Raw genomic sequence first — 19,928 nt, 5'->3', positions numbered from 1 at the left:
TTATTTATTAATAACCTTTTTTTATTATTATGTGAAAAAAAGGGGTCTCAAATTTTTATCATTGACCCCAACAATCTTAGTGATTGACATGTTAAAAATTAAAAAACTAAAGGTGTAATTATTACATATTTTGAAGAAGTCAAGTGACAAAAACTTTGTCAATACACCAATGGTTATTTTTTCAAGTTCAATAATTTCATCATGTTATTTTATGTCTTTTTCAGAAAATTGAAAAGTATGCTACTATTACTAGTACTAATACGTTTCGTTTACTCATTCAAAGATTTTAAACATTTTTTGTCTTTATTACTTGGAATTTTGTAAAAATCATTTTAAAAAATTATACTAGTGAATTCTTATGGGCTATGGTATGAAGTATAGTCTACCAGACAAAATGATGAGAGCCTTTATACAAAAGGTTTTTATATAACGCTAAATGATCAGGAATTTTTTTTTTGTTTTAAGATAAATTGGTTTTTGTTTTTCATTTTTACTTAAAGGTATTAAAGTTAAATGGATAAAAATATTTAAAAAGATAAAATAATATAGGTAAAATATTATTCTGATCAAATTTTTTGACCAACAAGATTTTTCCAATCACAAGCTATTCATTTAGCCACGAAATTTTATCATTTAAAAAAAAGATCTTTTTATTCAAAAGTTGACCATAAAAATTTATTTTCATGATCGAACACCTTTTCAAAAATTCAGATTATGTCATTCTATCCCAATTTAATTATATTTTATAAAAGAAGAAAATGCACTAGCAGATATTTAGTCAATCCACCAGCTTTAATGGCAAAGTTAATGAGGCAGCTTTGGCACTAGGATTTGTTTTTGGCCAAGTTCATATTTTTATCAATTATGATTGAGATAATGATAAAAATATATTGTCTATACATTGAAATAATTATTGTTTATTTGAACTAGTATTGTGTATATATTGACTAGAGGATGGCAAGCCCGCATAAGCACGGGCCTTATTGAAAATGATTTAGTAATAAAAATAATCATAATTAGTTTAATTTAAATAAAATTTATTGAGTTATAATTTAATTAATTTAAAATATATTCGTTAAATTATAATTCAATTGGTTACAATAGAATTTGTCATAATTTTATAAGTTTGAGTTCAGGCGAACGATTTGATAAGTGCTCGATCTTTTTGAAGGATTCAAATTTCGATAGTTAATACGAAGAAAAGATATTTTTTTCATGTTTCATATTTAATATTAATTACTTACTCCTCAATTTTTCAAAACTTAGTAATAAACACTAATTATTAAAAATATTGTGGTAATTAAATAGTCATATCAATTTATTTTTTTAATAAATGTTCAAATTCAAGTATGAAAAGTAAAATAAAAGAAGAAAGTATTAAAAAAATTCAAAGTAAATTAGTAGAAGTATTATTTTATTTATGTACTTTTAAAGAGTGTAAAAAAATTACTAACAAATAATATGAAAGAATAGAACCATGTATTGTGCATAATTAATTTTGTAAATATCCTAATATTATGCATGTGGAATAAACAAAAAATAATATAAAATATTAATTATGAAATGACAAAATATCACCTAAAAATAAAAAATAAAACCAAACACAAAAATAGTAACAACCAATCATAAAATGACAAAATATCATCTAAAAAAAAATACCAAGCACATGTTGATACAACATAGTAAAACACACCTGTTTGTAGATGAAATTAAAATAGTTCAAATAATAAAAGAAAATAATTGATATTTTATTTATAGATTGATGAAATTTCAAATTGTAAAACTTTAAAAAATAAAAATAATTATATGTGATTTTTATCGTCAAACTCTTTTACCACAAGGAACATATATATTATAGAGAAAATATCATTTTAAAAAAAAATAATAGATAAAATAAAATTTTATAGCTATAATTTTAATAATTATTTTCTTATAATTTTATTTACAAATAGCTAAAGTAAACATATACAAATTCTAAATCTTATACTATCAAAAATTAAATTATACAAATTTAAATTTATACAATCAAAAAATCAAATAGTAAAATTTCACAAAATGTAGCTATGAATTAAAAATAATCAGTATTGTAGCTATATTAAATTATACTCTTAAGTGTTTATCATTTCACATATTTTTCTCTATATATTAATGAATATGTCAAATCAAATCGTAATAAAAAAAAATAAACCAAAGGGAATATGTTTTTTTGTAAAATAAATATGATGTCCATGGGACTATTATGGCATAGCTTCTTTTAGTCAATGAGTCTCTTCATTAATGGCGAAGAAACAATGTTTTGACTGTTTACAAAGAACAACAATACATATAAAATTTTCTCCTCTACTTGAGCTTTCTTATTTTTTCCTGCTTTGTTTATTTAAACTAATTTTTATTTATTTTATAATATATTATTAGCACAAAACTTTATCAGTTCAAATAAATACTTCAAAAGCTTTGGAAGTATAAATAAAGTGAATCTTTCAAACTTGAATTTATTGCTTAAGATATATCGGCAAAAGCTAATTATCTTGAATATTACATAGCAAAATTCTATCTTAATGTGATAGATCGACACACATCATTCGAGATAAAAATCAACTATCAAATCAAAATAATGATATTTCTCCAACATCATTTTGATAAAGATTTAAAAATGAAATATCTCAATGTTAAAATATTTCACAATGCAAGATAATCTTTAACAGAAAGATATTTCATTTTTAAATCTTGGCCAAAATGATATAGAAATATCATTATCATGGCACGATTTTAATTTGATATCTAATTTTTATCTTGCATGGTGTCCGCGAGATTCATCTATTTGCACTATTTAAGAAAGAAAATTTGTAACTTTGAAGCTTTCAAAGTATTTATTTAAATTGATAGAGCTTCATGCTAATAACGTATTATAAAATAAATAAGAAAACAAACTTTAGATAAACAAGAAAGCTAAAGTACGCCGAAAGAGTGAAGGAGAGAATTGTATATGTCTTATTAACAATTTGTAAAAGAACAAAGTGGCTTTTATAAGCCAAAAACATTGTTTCTTAGCCATTAAGAAAAGAGGCTTTAAAAGAAAAAATTGGCCATATCAATTCACACACATGAACATCCACATTTATTTTACCAAAAATATGATGTCAATGTCAATATAAAAGTAGAAATTCTAATATATATTCTCAATACGCATTGCATGCACTCTCTAAAAACCTTCATAAAAAAAAGTGTAACGCGCATTGTACTCTCCGATCATAATTTAAATAATTAAGTCTTTCGCATTTCAATCTTGTATACTATCTTCGAAAGAGTTAGAGACTGACATAGATTTTGTATTGGGAAACAAGTAAATATCACAATAATAATGCAATGTACTAAGAAACTTTTTCACATCACAATTTCCTACCAGAACATGAGTAACAGTATTGTTACTAACTTTTTCTTAAAGGGAAGATAATATTTATAGGCCAATAAGAAGCTTTATCATATAGACAAGTGTCTTAAGACATTTGGATATAAGTTTTCATGCAAAATTCATTATAAGACAAGTTTCAAGGATTGGACAAGTGTGGTGTAAAGGGATGACATACGTTGCCAAAGTGTTTCATTATTGACATTTCTCCAAGAAAAAAGACAACTTGACAACTACATCTCTTTTATTGCTTCTAATTAGAAAGAAGTCTTTAGAAATAAATTAGGTAAAATGGTGTGGTAAATCTTTATACTTAGGGTCTATTGGATAGGCTTAATAAAAGTAGCTTTAAAAAAGTATTTTTAAAAGTGCTGAAACTTATTTTTAAAATAAGCAGTTATGCGTTTGGATAAAAGTGCTGAAGTTGTTATGTCAAACGTAAAAAGGGAAAAATGGAAGAAAGAAATGTTAGGGTTATATGGATAATTTGGAGATTGTATAAAAATATTAAGGGCAAAAAGATAAAAATGTGGTCAACTTAAAAAAGCTTATAAGCTAAAAAAAAAAAACGCTCCTACCCCAGTTTTTAACTTTAGGCTCAAAATAAGTTTTTTTTAACTTAAAATAAGTTATTTTGAATATTGTCAAATAGCTAAATAAATCAAAAATCAGCTTTTAAGTCAGTTTGACCAGCTTTTAAGCTGAGCCAAACAGCCTCTTAATATTTTTGTGTGAAATGATTTTAAACGGAAATGGAGAAATGAGGGGGGTATTACAGGGATTAGAAATATTAGTTTATGTGAAAATGAATAAAAGATGTGGCCCTTATGTGAAATATCACATGACATTTAACAGAGCTTCAGTTAATAAGACGGGTACTTTTGACCTAATAATATAGCAAAAGGTAATTTTAAATTGAAATATAATTTAAGGATAAATATGAGTCATTTCAAATAATTTAGAGATATTTTTGAGTATTTTTCATTTATTTTACAAGACGTAACTTGGAGAATTTCACTCTACAAAAAGGATTTGAACTGAAATCACTTTCAGACAGAATCGACTGACATCTAATTGATCTAGATCTGTTGACAGTTCCAATAGAAGGAAAGGAGTGAGGTCTAGGCTTTACCGAGTAGATATTAAACCACGAGATTAATAATAAATTAGAGCTTCTCAGTCTTCTAACATAGTGGAGTGAGATATCGAAAACTGAACTTAACCTTCACCCGCAAATGAATTTTTTGATACTGAAATATAAACTCTCGCCTTGCCATTTTTATTTTAATATTAAGATTATATGTATTGAAGAGTCAAAATTAAAGACTACCAATTTAGATGATAAAAGTTCAAATTCATCCTAAAATAAGAGTATTAGTGTCAATTAAAAGGATAAAATTTAAAAAATCATCCTAAAATAAGAGCATCTGTTTAATCAACACCTAGACCACCCAAAGTCTGCTAGGACCGCTCTTTCCTTAGTCAAAAATCTCGAATTCAAACCCTTGGGTATGAAAAAAAAAACTTAGTTAGAGGCGTTTACCACCGAATGAAGTCTTACTTAGCACAAATCCAAATTTGTGGGATCAAATGCAGACACCAGACATCATCTTGTAATCACATTCCAAAAGATTTCATGTCACATTGAGTAGCAACAAAAGCACAAAAAGCCAAACTAGTTCAAAATGGTTTGTAGATATGTATGTAGCTTAAGTTTACTGATAACAAATTTAAACAAACGACCAATTCACAAACATAAAACCAATACAATGAGCAGTATCTTCTTCATTCAGAACCTTCCAAGCCACAGCTTTCTCATAAGAAACAGGCCTACCCATGCTCGATAAACAGATTCCGCCTTGTAGACATGCAAAACCCTGTCATAATAATAGAGTTAACATGTTTGGTACATACTTGTATGCTCCCACTATCTCAGTACAGATGGAGAATCACTATATTTTCATTTCAGACGCGATTGAAATTTCATTTCAACTATACTGGCTAAGTTAGACAAGTGTATGTAATAGATTCCTCACAAAGGAGTTACCAACCTGTTGCATTATCTGTGGGAACTCAGAGCAGAGATTTTTCCTTCCGTGTTCGTCAAATATTTTCTCCAAAGATATATCTTGAAGCGCGACCAAGGTTGTCTCAAGCATGTCAAGACCACCCTGGTTTGCAAATGTGAAAACTGGCAAAGCCTGCGTAAATATTGAACTTCAGCACCCATATACTAAAAGATTTAAAAACTGACTGTAGATGAGACAACTACAAACAACACAAATGATGTCAAAAGCCAAAGTCGCAATCAACAAGTTTTGCTTCTAATGCATAGTCTTGTTGAATATTTTCCAGAACTAGATATACCCCCTATATCCCAACTTATGCGATATATTTAGCTGTCGTTTGATAGTGTATAAAAATAATGCTAAATAGAATGTATTAATTATGCTTGCATTAATTATACATAGATTATTCTTATCCATTGTTTGGTTTGGTGCATTAAAATAGTATGAATTGAAAAAAAATATATTGTTTACAAAGATACCCTCCGCTATTATAGTGAAAAGGTCTAAAAAAAAAGGTTGAGGGGCAATTAAGTATTTAATCATGGTAATGCATGCATTAAAATCATTGCATTGCTAATACCTAGAAATTCATGGTATAAGTAATACATAGTTATACACATATAGGTTGAAAAAGAGAACCAAACAAGGTATTAGTAATACAAAAGGCTAATGCATGCATTATTGTTCCTAATACACTCTACCAAACGGCCCCTTACAACATACCTAGTGTAATCCCCTAGGTCAGGGGCCTGTAGAAGGTAGGGTGTATGCAGACCTTATTCCTAACTAGTGGAGGTAGAGAGGTTTGTGATGGACTGTTGGCTTCAAGAAAAGCATTTCAAACGGAAACTTATAAAAGAATAACACCTTCCTATATTTAGACACAAGTGAATTTTAAACTTAGGATAACTTATAGCTACAAGAATATTTATGACTTATTATAGAGCACAAGTTTATGAAGTCTTGCTTTCTTAAAACTCTGATCATTCCAAGTCAAAGTACATCACATCAATTGGAACGGGACAAGTACTTGAATTCTGAGGTTTTGCTAAGGAATCTGTTTACACGAGCATAAGAAACTGCAGATTGTCTTTATAACACAAACCTTAGCAGAGCAGCAGATAATAGCATCTGAGTGATGCCATAGGCTATCAAGGAGAGACTCACTTCCTTCACTACTCAATTTTGGAAGCTCCACACCCAGAAATCGCCTGGTACAAAGGGGAGAACAGAATCAAACACTTGTTCAGGGATACAATATCCTCCTCATACTAATCCCCTATTCAAGATAACTTCTAAACAGAAACAAGTAAACATCATTTGCACATCAGCACATGCAGAAATGAAAAATGAAAAACAAATCATTCTTAAAACTAAGAAAACCATACACTTATATCTTAAGCAACATGCAAGTATATGCCGCACCTGTAACTTTGGCAGATCCACCGAGCCAGTGTATGTGCTTCAGGAGTCCCCAGCGGCAGACGAAGGCCTCCCAGGGAACCGAAGTTAGATGGAGAAAGTGCTAATGCGACCCTTTGAACAGATGAAATGAAGCTTCGTACATATTTTCTAGCCATTGATGCAACATTCTCTTGCATGTGGCTTTCAAATGCAAACTGGAAAGCAATTGTCATAATAGATTTTGATGTGCCACCAGTTGACTTGAGATCATTAGCCACCTTACTTCCTACTGGCCCAGTTTCAAGAGCAGAAGTAAGATCAAGGGTGCGATTTGGACTGGAGGCTTCCTGCATGAAATTGAACATTCTCAAATTACTCTGTGGATAACAAGGAAACAGCTGAATAAGAAGTGATCAAGTGATGAACATGATACCTTAGCAGAGTCTAAAGGAATAATGCGAAACCCAGAAGGAAGGAGTGGTGTATCATCGGCAAATGAGGCATCTATTGGAGCAAAAACGAGTTCAGCACAGGTACCAACAGCATTTTCATCCATTCCACTGCACAACTGCCAAAAGCACAGAAGGCAAAGCATTGTAAACTACGTTTCGAGTCAAAACAGCCATTTTAACCCTGCGTACTCAAATTTCTATACAGGTTTGACCAATATTTTGACTCCGTCAAATCTTGTGGCATCTTAACGGAGGAACCAAGAATCTGGATGCTCACTATTTGGTATTAGCCTGTTTAGAGTTTTAGTAGATCAGGAGAACATATTAGCATGTGTTATATATAACAAAATTTCTGCTGGATCTGGATGGTCGTCCAAAACCAGAGTTAACTGAAGCTTCTCAAACAACTACATAGCCCACCATCTAGTATTAAGTCTGCTTATATAAAGCTATGAATATTGTTAGAACCAGTAAAATTTCTCTACATAGGAACAATATTCACATGTTCAGGAATAGAACTTACTTGCAATAGAAACATATCTCTTGGCATTATAACGTCTTCTGGGGAATGGCAAACTCCTTCCAACTTAATGACCTCCAGCAACTACTGAGCACAAAGGAGCTTGTGATCAACATTAATGACAATTGACCAGGGATCGACTAGTATTTTACAAGGAAATGGACCATACAACTAACTCAACCCAAAAACTAGCTCATGAGCTGAGGGCTAGTGTTTTAGAAGGCACAAGGCCATGGGCGTAAGCCCGGTGGATCTTTAATTTTTAATATTTTATAAATAATATGATAAAAATAAACAATAAGAAGATAAATAACATAGAAATGATAGAAATTTCAAGAAAAATATAAAATAAGTGGAAATGTATATAGAACTGCTTCAACTTAAACATTAATTAAAACTAAATAATAATCAAAACTGGAGCATGGACAAGATAAGAGAGGGGGCCAACATCGGGTGAAACAAGAACTGGGAAGGGATGGGCTTTCATACCATGTAAACATATGACACTTTGGCCTAATTCAATCCCAAAATCTAGCTCATGAGAGGAGGATTGTACAAGTCCAAAGAAACAGACCACCTGTCCATTTCACCCATCAATGTGGGTCTCTAACAGTATCCACAGAAGATAGAAAGATAGGCATGCCATTGACTAAATAATAACTAAACACTTGCCTCTTCATGTTCAACAGTGTGTGCCAGTGGAAGTATCACTTGACCCCCAAAGTTAGAGACTCTGACCCCAGGTAGGCTGCAAGGACCAACTTTAACAGCTGCAGCTGAGTAAGCATCAATATTGTTGTCTACCCATTCTGATCGATGCTCACGCAAAAACCTGAGAAGTATCGCAGGAGTAACACTCTGAACAAGAAAAAAGAAGATGTCAAAAAAGCAAGAAAATAATATGGTCAAGTCAGGATAAAGTACATAAATTCCCCAAAAAAGAAGGAAGACGTTTTGTGTAAAGAAATTGATTAGGAGAAGTAGTAGTAATCACAGGTAATAACAGAGTACACAAACTTTGAGAACAAGACCTCCATTAAACCATTTTATGATTTTTCAAGCAAGAAATATCCAGAACAAGCCAATCAAGCTACACTATCAATGTAGTAAAATGGTGTTTTTCCTTTAAATTGGTTGTTTGTATTGTATACCGACCACAAAATAAAGTCTTTTAGGGGCCCATGCACAAAGACTCGGAAGACATGAGAACAACCAAGCAAGCCAATTAACTTGATGATTCTCATCAATCAGTGTTCTTAATCATCTTGGAATTGAAGTATCAGAATGCAAACAGTCATTCAACCAGTTAGAGAATGAAGTGAGCTTGAGAAACATGGTGAATTAATTATTCATCCATTTTATCAAAAACAAGAAAGCCTGTAAATTGTATAATTTTAGCATAAACATACTGATTCAGCTGACCTGTAGAAGCATAGATGCTTTTGCACACAAAACTGCATTGCTTAGAGAAGTAAATCCATCAGAAAAAGAAAGGTTTAAACCCATCAATTTGTCGGGAGAGGAGTTAACAAGGATGGTGACATCATCCATTCCATCATTATCCAGCATAGACCAGCCTTCACTGGAGAAACCATTGAGAGCCTCATTGAACCCTCTGCCAAAATAGTGTAATGAATAGTGAACAGTGAGTAACTCAAACAAAACAAAAACAACATTCATCAAAAGCTAGTTTCAGACCTGTTCAACCTCTTGCTTAATGCCCGTAGAGCTGCTGGTCTCCTGCCCCAGTTAGTGACATTAGGCTGTGAAACTTCCAAGGTTAACTGCCTCAGTTGGCGTAGTGCCTGCATGGAAAGGAACACAATGATATCGAGCATCTGAAGTACAAATAGTGTTCTCGTCTTACATGCATGTTGCATCAGATTCGGTAGAAGTTCTTACTGCCATTGTTGTCTTCTGAGCAAGCACTGCAGATGACTCATACAGTGGACGCAACACTTCTGGCACACTCCATGCCTGGCAATAATAATAATGATACATAAACTGTAACATGGCATACGTAAGCTACTGAAAGTGATATTTTTTCAAACATAATAGATGACACCTTTACCTCTAAATTCATATGATCTACAATATGGACAATAGAGCCGCCTCCCTCACAAGGCCGAATCAGGTATCCGCTAGGCAGCATTTCTGCTCTCACAAAATTCTGAACTTGCGGCATACTTGGACCATTTTGAGTATTTCCTAATGACCTCTCACAAACCTGTGCATTTATTAAATGAAATATTGATTGATGAGGAATACCAAAATCTAGTTGCAGGTCACATCAAGAAAAATGAATATGTCCACCAAACAGGTTACTGTTTGAATTATATTAGAGACATACTCATGCATTTTAAGGGGAAAAACAATATTGCAGCAGTCACATTGTGTGTGATACTCATAAACATCATGAAAGTGATACTGTATATCTTCTGCGGATGGCTGAAAATAAATCTCTTGATTTAAGAAACCAACAGTGAAAAACATATCTCATACCACAAAGCTACCATCATCCGTAACAGTAGTATAGCGTATCAGCCAGAAGTCACGAGGAGGCGCCAAAGTTGTTGGAGCATAAAGCTAAACAGTAAGAAGTTTCCATAAGATTATCAAGCAAGCATAAAAGGACTGAAGGTGCAAGTAGTGAAAATTTGGGATACTAATGACCTACCTGCATGTAAAGAAGTTCAATGGTTCCACCATTGGCAGTGGGCAGCATGTTTAGAACTTCAACAGCCCGACAGTCACGATACCAGGAAGGGCGATCCTTAAGGATCTCAGCAACCTAGAGGGAGCTCAGCCAATTAATTTTCAAATTATAATCCCAAAGAAGACCTCAGAATAGATAACCAACTTACCCTCGTTGGATCTAAACCAACCAGGCCACAAGCTCTTGCTGCCATGCCAGTGCAACCATGAGAAATAGCAATGATTCCAATGGAATCCGGACCAGGCTAGACATAATAGCATAAGCAATGATTAGGAACAGTTACTCCCGCATGGAAAAACATACTAGTGATATAGCTACAATTAACGTGAGAGAAAAGGTAGCTTAGCACTAATATAGTCCTCACGAGCAGAGAGGTCTACAGGTTGAATAACAACCGCATGAAAGACATAGTTACGGACTATACATTTCAAACCATATGATTTATAACACAATATAAATTTATACTCCCTCGGTTCCAATTTATGCAACAACATTTCTTTTTTAGTTCGTTACATAAAGATCGCAATATTCTATATTTGGAAACAATTTAACTCAAACTTCACATTTTACCCTTAAATGTAATGACAATTTTATACCACACAAAAATTATGGACCAAATTCAAAAATTCATCCTCTCATAAACTCCTTGTGCAGTCGAAATATGCCACAGAGATTGAAATAGAGAGATTATATGTCAAGATTATGGTTTGGAAAACTGTGTCCTTGATAATGCTAGCCAAGGGAATTCTTATTGCTCCATAATTCATTGAAGATACTAATAAAGAAAAAGAAGCATCCCATTTGATGCACTCAATGCTAGGATATTACAGTTGGCGGATTTCAACAAAATTTTAATTGGAAAAGATTAGCTGTAACAATTTTTTAATCATGTGAGTCTTAAAGAAGGAGAACATAACCAATACACAGCACTTCCTTCACATCCCAACTACCCTTTAACCCCGAAAAAACACAACACTTGGCTGTAAGGAATAACTAAATTTATTTGTCCATTAATTTATCTATGATATACCTTCATTCCAGGCATTTGGACCCACTCAACAGCAGTTCCAGTAGCCTTTGAAAGAAACTCTGTTAAAGTCTCTTCTGCAATGGACAAAAGTCTGGAAAAAACACAAAAAGTTGAAAAAATTGCCACAAGCCACTCACAAACACCAAAAACAAGATAAGAAAAGGACCCAACAACCATAATCCCACTGACCCTGCAGGACTAGCATCTCTTGGAGGATGCTGAGGTGTCAAGTGGTGTTGACCACTCGTTACCACTGATTCACAGCTGGTGTCTTTCGAAGCAAGCTTCGTCTGCAAAACAAGAATCACACTTTAATCCTCTGTTACCTAAAAACAATAGTTGTTTGATGTAATGAAAGAAGAATTTTCACTTCAATGATGGAAAGAAAATCTTACAGTTTGAGTTTGCTTGCGAAAGTAGCCATTTTCATACACCAGTTGAGAAACTTGCTTCTGCAATCTATCATTCTCTTCCATTAATAGCTTGTTCATTGCTGACAGCTTCCTATTCACACCCTGAAGCCTTGATGACTCTTTCCTCTGTTTTTCCCTACATCTATACAACTCAAAGAAACAATCAATTATACTTCAAATTAATTGGGGTCGCTAAAAATGAATCCTTTAGACTAACAACATCCCACAAGTCCTTACCCCTACCTCGCAGAGGTAGAGAGGCTGTTTCCGAAAAATCCTCAGCTCAAGTGCAACAAATCAAAGTAGTTATTAAAAAAAGGAAATACAGTAGCTAGGCAATACCTTCTATTCTGAAACCAAACTTTGATTTGCCTAGGCTCTATATGAGATAGAATCGGGCATTCACGAATAAGCTGCTGGCGACGCATTGAACTGGGCTTTGGACACTCATGATATAGCCTTTCAAGAGCTTCAACCTGCTCAGGTGTATAACGGACATACTTTCCGTTATCTTCAATTGATTTACCATCCTTGCAGGACATTGACATTATGATTCCTTACAATCCAAACACCCCTTTTGTTTACACAGCCTTCCCAAGTCTTCAACAACAATTCAAACACTATCACTTTCAGCTACTTGTCTTTCTATAAACAAAACCACAACATTTCCATTTTCTTGGTAAGATTAAAAAGGGGAGGTTCTAAAATCAAGATTCTTGATATGTAAACAACCAATTACCAAAACGAAACGGCGTTTATCCCTCAGCCTCAAGCACTAGAAAACATATATCTTTCGATTTCAGAGCTCCTAAGAACTAAACATAGCAAATTTCACAATTACCAACATCAACTAAACATACATTATTAACCATTACGAATATCAACTAAATACACCATTATTTCATAAAGATCACTTTTTTTCCTACCCCCAATACTATAAAGACTTGTAACCTTCATCTCCTCTGTCATCCACTTGCAAAACAGTAAAGTACCAACCTTTTGAATTCTGAAACAAGATTAGACATGGGTATCTACCAAAACTAAAAAAGATCCAATCTTTAACCCTTGTAAAGCAAAATAAACAAACCCCAGAAACCAAACCTCCTATCTTTATCACTTCTTTCCAGTTTTCAACATCTCACATAAGAAATCATCAAAAAAAGAAGACCATAGTAAGGAATGAAGTCTCCTCAAAAGGACAGATCTTGAATGATGAACACTATGGGCGGATTATGTTAGGAAAAAGGTACCTGAAACTTGGGGAAAATGAGAGTAATAGAGAAAGGAGAGAAGGGAGGGATAATGTGATGATTTTTTGTTTGGATTGGTAAAGTGGTTTTGAGCTGTCAAATGTGTGGTTCGTTACCTTTTCTTTTCCTCTTTTGAGGCAACTTCTCCCTACTCTACTGTGCTCTACTACTGTACTCTCTGTGTGACATTTTGCTGACTGCAGAGCTGCACCAGATATGGAATATCTCTGATAGAGACCTCCCTATGCCCCCTTCAAAATGATTCACCATCTTCCAATTATTAATCTGATTAGATATAAAAAAAAATTAAAAAAAATATCTTAAAAATTAGGTATAATATATAAATATGATCTTTAACTTGGTTTTATCAAATAATTATATTTTTCAATTTTGAGTGTGCACAAGTAAACAGTTTAACTTGTATAAAATTGAACATGTATACATACGTGTCCTACATGACATAAAACATGTAAAACATCGCGTAGAGGATGAATATTTTTATTTTTTTTAATTTTATATAAGTTTATGTGTCTACTTGTAAATACCCACTTATATATTAGGCTTAAAATGTATAATGTTAAGGGTGGTTATGATTAGATTAAGAAGATTTAAATTAGAAATTGAACCAATATATAAAGAGAAGAGTATATAATTTTAAACATTATTTAAGCATTTGGATGGTTAAGGATGTTTATGATTTGATTAAAAAGATTTGAATTAGAAATTGAATCAATTAAGGAGAAAAGTAGTGGAGACATTATTAACTTTTATGTAAATTATTATTATATTATTATTATTGAATTATTGATTATTTTAAAAAATATTGTTTACTTGTTTAATTAAAATTAAAAACATTCCGATCTTGTTAACATAAGTGAATTATGCTTCTGGATTCTCGTCAAGCCGAGGGATATTTTTAATATTTTTTTTAGATTTTTTATTAAGAGTTTCATGGTCCTATAAGAATTTGAGACAATTTACTATATCATGAGCTAGAACGAAGGCGTATTTAGTTTAGTTAATCAAGTAGAGACATGTCTTTGAGGTAGTCAATAATTCAAAGACAAAACTAATAATTTATGTTAAATTCAGATGATTTTTAAATTTTACTTCTCTTTTTAAAAAAATCAACAATATGTGTTACAAAAATTGGGACCAACTAAAAAAATAAATATATCACATAAATTATAATATAAAGTACTTCTTATATTTTAATTTATTTTGTCTGATTTTAATTGAATTGAAATTTAAGAAAAATAAAAAGAATTCTTTAATTTTGTGATTTAAATTTAAAATGTAATAGAATATATTATAATGTCTTTGTCTTTTAATGTTATGATGGACTATTAAATATAGTACGTGTAAAGTTGAATTATCTAATTATTGAAAACAAAAAAAGAGACCGCTTCTTTTTAAGCAAACGAAAAACAAAAAGTAAAATAAACCAATTGAAAGCCACAAAATTTTAATCTAATGTAATGTTGTTTGTGTAGATTTTTTATTATTATAAAAATATCTAATATAATATAAAATAAAATTTGGCCAAACTATAACAAATAATACTTATATTTATGTCACTGTCAAGTAAAAATAGATGAGCAAAATAATACTTTGAATATGTTATTTCCTTTGAGATATATAAGGAAAATTTATGAAGTATTTCCCAATTTATTTTCAAAATATTAAAGACATATTTATATTATACTAAGATTTTATTATTTTTTTAAATTTATTTTATAAATATTTTTTTATTATTTTTAACTTACGTGACATTATCTTATGAGTCAGCTTGTGTTGATATTTTTTTTTAAGCTAGCGTCATGTATGTCGAAAAGGAGTTATAAATTATTTATAAAATAAGTTTAGGAGATAATATGACCTTGATATAATATAAATGTGTGTCTGAGATTTTAGTCATAGATTGAAGATACTTATACATTTTACCTAATATATACAATATACTCAAAAAATTCTTTTTACTTTCTGATAAATACAAAGACTGATCTATCAAGAAAATAATATATTTTTATATTAAATACTTAATAATTTAATTTTAAAATATTTATTTAATTTATAATCATATTAATGTCTATCACTTATTTTATATTATAAATTTTAAAAAAAAATTCTTAAATCTTTTGACAAATCGAATTAACTCACATGAAATAATACGGGTAAAGAATTTATGTTGTCCTTTTTTCTACTAAACAGTAATATCCTTTGTTTATTTCTCTTTTTATCATAAAATATGAAGATAATTTTTTATGAAAAGAGGTTCCAAAACAAGGGTAACGCGTGTACTTAAAGTTCTGACAACCAAATGAATTTTTAAGAAAAAAAACAGAAAATATGTGATACTAAAAAGTAGTGCATATTAATAGGTGAATTAAATAAAGGCAAAGAGTAATTAATTGTAAGGCTGAAAAAGGCTGTGGGTCACACAAGACATCATGATGAGGCTTTTTGCATGCGCCTCAATACCTTTGGGTTTTTGGATTTTTCTTCGATTTCATATTGATTAAATTTTAATTATATTATAATAGAATAAATATTTCAAATAGATTTTTTTTTTTTTATGTTTAAGAGATTTAAAATTTTTAATGAAATTTGGTTACATTTTTGTTATGGTAAAATTTATCGGTGGCGTTTTGAAATTCACATCAAATTTTATTTGAGCATTTTAATTGTTTATGTTAATTTAGATATCTTATTTAAGATCTGTATTATTTTGATATTTTTTTGATAATAAAAAAAAAGTGAAGGAGAAAGTAAGGGTATCTTCAATTCAAATTTGGTGTTTGATGTAATCAATTCCAATTTATTGCATTAAATTTTACATCAAAAAGAAATATTCTCTGTCTCTTTATTATTATATTATTATTTTTTATTTCATTTATATTTTTTAATTTCATAAAACAAATTCTTTCTAAAGAATTCACTATATATAATTCATGGTGAATACTCGCTCCGTCTGGTATTATTTGTCGTGGTTTTTATTTTTAGAGTCAAATTATAAAATTTGATTAACATTTTAAGATGTATTTATTCATCATATTAATATGCGAAAAATTTCAATTTATTGTACTTTTCATATAGTTTTAGAACTTTTTATTTTTTTTTTAAAATATCGAATTAATATGATCTAATTTAACTTTGAGAATTAGTCAAATTAATTTTCGAAAGGCGCAACATGACAAATAATACCGGACGAAGCGAGTATCAATTATTACTTTATATATTATTCTCGATTATTTTTAAGTACATTGTATTATGTGTTTAAAAAATTAAATGTTCGTGTTTTTAATTTTTGTGATGGTTAATTATAGTTATAAGCAATTATAATTTATAGTAGAATTAACATAAATTTATTTCTTTTTAAAAAGTCATATATAGAAAAATTAATTTTGAAAAAGCTAAATTTTATATCTAAAATTAATTTTATAAAATTATTTCATAAGAATAGTTAAATATACGGGAGATTTAATTAGAATATATAACTTATGCAATATTTAATTAAAAGTTTGTATGATAAAATAATATTAAAATATTTAATGAATGATGTTGCACTTGGTATAACACTCTTAATACACTAAATTTGGTCTAAAAATTGATACAATTGGAGCTTTAAGACACTAAATTTATAATTTGGTGTGGATCAGAGATGGTCATTTGTTAATGACGTGACAATTAAATAATTACATATGTTATTGAAGGTTTAAAAAATGTAATTAGTAAATAAAATAAAAATGTTATTCTAAAAAATCAATATAATCCCCTCCCCCACCTACGCTCTAATGGTAATTCTCTTCCTTACTACACTCAACAATTTTTTATTTTATTTTTTAATCTGCTTTTTAAAATTATTTTAGATATCTTTTATCTTTTTATTTAGGTGTTATTTTGAGAGGAAAATAAAGAGGGGATGATCGGAGGAGGGAGCAAGAAATAGAAGAAAAAAATCTAAAATAGGAGTGTTAATATCTATTTTTCTAGTACAGTAATGGTACATTGATTGAACATCGTCTTTTTTCACTAATCTCAAAAAGTATCTTTTATGAATTTTTAAATAATTATGCTTTTTATTTATTTTTTATATTTGTCATTTTCTTTCTTTTTAGTGTTTTTGTTGGTAAGAAAAGAAAGGAGAGGGAGAAAGCAAAAGAGAAAGAAATATGAAATATGGTTGTTGGTGTTCATTTTTTTTTTTGACTAAAAAGGTAAAAAAAGACAATTATAAATTTAGAAAAGCAATATAATGAAGAAAAAATGGCATGAAAATAGTTTTGAATAAAAAATGTAACCTCCAGTGGAGGAGTGTAAACTTGAAAAATTGATGAGATGTGGTGACTTGAGAAATGGAGAAAATTAAATCTAAAAAGGCTAAATAAAGTATTTCACGCATTATTGTTGAATATATCACACTCATTTTGACATGTCAGTAAAAAGTGTCAAAATGGCACAGATGAATTGTACATGAAGTGTCTAATATGAACATTGTCCAAATTGAGGTGCCAATTATAAGGGGGTTAGCCTCCTCTTATTTACTCATTCAGTCCTATTTTATAGAGTATGATGAGTTAGTCTGATTTGACACAAAGTTTTTAAAAAAATAAAAATTTTTGAAAAATATTTAAAATAAGTGATAGATACTTTTATGATTATAAGTCATTTTATTAAAGATAAAATAGATATTCTAAAATTAACAAGACGTATTCGTTCATGAGCCCAACACTTTTGTGTTATAGCATGTTTTCAAATGATTTTTGGTGTCTCCATAAAATTTCATTTGCAATAAAGTAGAGTGCATCAATTTATAAGGTTGGCTTAAGAAAAGACAAGTTGATTTCAGATAAGGTGTGATAGTTTCACATCAAATAAGCAATTTTAAGAAGTAATAAAGGATTGTATTGACATCCTCTGAGATATGCAACACAACCAATTATTTACCGATAATTTCAAAGGTGTGACACACGTACAGATGAACCATCAATTAAGCCACTTTAGATTTTGTGGAAGCAAAAAAAAAAAAAACCTTGAAAATTACTCAATCTAAAGAAATAAAAATAAATGAATTAGATAGATTCTAAAATGATAAACAATGCATAGAAAAGCAAATAATAATCTCACTTATAAGTTAAACGTATTGAAATTTTGATTCATAATCATTTGAACTAACCAATATCGTAACATCACAAAAAAGTTGTAGCAACATCCAAAAATTACAGCAAAAGTGATTTCAAATGCAGTCGAAAATACCAGAACAACGTAAGAAGTAAATTTTGTTAATTAAAATTCAGATAATCAGCTATTACTGTTAAATGAAAGCACCTTATGGTTAGACATGAAGATTTAACTTATAAATCAAAACTACGATATAAAAGATACAAACTCTTAATTTTACACAACTTCATGAAATAAATTGCAATACAGAAATTTAAATAAAAATTTTATCTTGTTCAGTATCTACTCTTACTTGTGAGATTATATTAAGTATGTTATTGTTGCACTCAATTAAACAAAATCCTTTCAAAAAACGTGGGTATAAAGTCTTTAATATCTATTGAAAAGGAAAATCCTGAGGTGGGGAGCAGAAGAGTTGGCAATCCGCTTACTTTGACTTACAATTAAAATAAGGGAAAATGCACAAGTACACCCTCAACCTATATCCGAAATTCCAGAGACACACTTATACTATACTAAGGTCCTATTACCCTGAACTTATTTTATAACTAATTTTCTACTTCTTTTTAGCCTACTTGGCACTACTTTGAAAAAAAAAGTCAACCATCATTGGACCCACAAGATAGTGTCACGTAAGTCGAAAAGGGGTAAAATATTATTTATAAAATAAGTTCAGGAGGATAATAGGACCTTAGTATAGTATAAGTGTGTCTCTGAGATTTCAGGCATAGATTGAGGGGTACTTGGACATTATCCCTTAAAATAACAGCAAAAGTAGGAATCCAAAAACTTCATGACCCTTCTATTTTTGGACATAATAATCCAATTTTCTTTATTAATTTTGTATTAATGATCTCTTTCTTGTTAGTTTTTTGTTTCCATGTTAAATCCCTTCTCTTAATTACGATTGTAGAATTTAACTTCAAAACATTTGAAGTCAAATAACCTAATTAATCTCCGAAAAATTATAATAAAAAACACTATGTTAATACAAAAACATTTGCACAAGAAGTTAATGATGAAACAGAGATTAAATTCATCTAAGAATATTATTAATTAATTCATACTTCTTCAATTTTAAAATATGCACCACATTTTTCTTTTTAATTTGTACCCAAAAACAAACGTAAAAGAAAAAAAATCAAATCACACACATGTACTGAAAAAATAACTTCTAAATTTTAGATGAAAAATTATGACACACATATACTAAGCAAAAATAGAAAAATTTTAGGCCAAAAACTGCAAAAGGAGCTAATTTCTGAATTGGAACAGAAGAATAACAACAACACTAAAATATGAAACAATTGAACTTCTCTTCTGAGTGAAGCGGTGACTCTTTTGAAATATAAATCACATAGTTTAGCTTATTCATTAGCTTATACGTGAATTTCTAATATAGTAGAAATTTTTAAGTATTTAATATAGACATGTGTCTTTTTTGAGGGTTTAACTAAAAAGAAATATATATCATATAAAAAAGG

The 19,928-nt window shown here is 30.0% G+C and overlaps 1 protein-coding gene across 1 annotated transcript; it reads right to left on the bottom strand.

Annotated features, from left to right (window-relative positions):
• Positions 1–4,986: 4,986 nt before the first annotated feature.
• LOC101246802 (homeobox-leucine zipper protein ATHB-15) lies at positions 4,987–13,531 on the bottom strand. The gene is made up of 18 exons (XM_004252306.5): positions 12,356–13,531; positions 11,996–12,155; positions 11,790–11,890; positions 11,601–11,691; positions 10,719–10,814; positions 10,532–10,645; positions 10,357–10,440; positions 9,926–10,081; positions 9,757–9,831; positions 9,553–9,659; positions 9,277–9,469; positions 8,527–8,712; positions 7,858–7,938; positions 7,316–7,450; positions 6,904–7,229; positions 6,584–6,689; positions 5,461–5,610; positions 4,987–5,286 (listed from the first exon to the last, which is right to left on the bottom strand). Exons 1-18 carry the CDS (start codon positions 12,559–12,561, stop codon positions 5,140–5,142), a joined length of 2,514 nt encoding a protein of 837 aa, XP_004252354.1. The 5' UTR covers positions 12,562–13,531; the 3' UTR covers positions 4,987–5,139.
• Between the last annotated feature and the right edge of the window lie 6,397 nt (positions 13,532–19,928).

The sequence above is a fragment of the Solanum lycopersicum genome, chromosome 12 (genome assembly GCF_036512215.1).
Source record: "Solanum lycopersicum chromosome 12, SLM_r2.1".
NCBI classification, from domain to species: Eukaryota; Viridiplantae; Streptophyta; class Magnoliopsida; order Solanales; family Solanaceae; genus Solanum; species Solanum lycopersicum.
This window is presented reverse-complemented; position numbering and strand designations above follow the sequence as displayed.

Bases quoted from the DNA above. Each gene is read 5' to 3' on its own strand.
- LOC101246802 (XM_004252306.5), bottom strand. From the start codon at position 12,561: ATGTCAATGTCCTGCAAGGATGGTAAATCAATTGAAGATAACGGAAAG. The intron at 10,082-10,356 runs GTATGAGATATG...ATAAATGCACAG, and splicing joins CGGATGATGGTAGCTTTGTG to GTTTGTGAGAGGTCATTAGG. The intron at 7,939-8,526 runs GCAAGTGTTTAG...TGTGCTCAGTAG, and splicing joins ACACTGTTGAACATGAAGAG to TTGCTGGAGGTCATTAAGTT.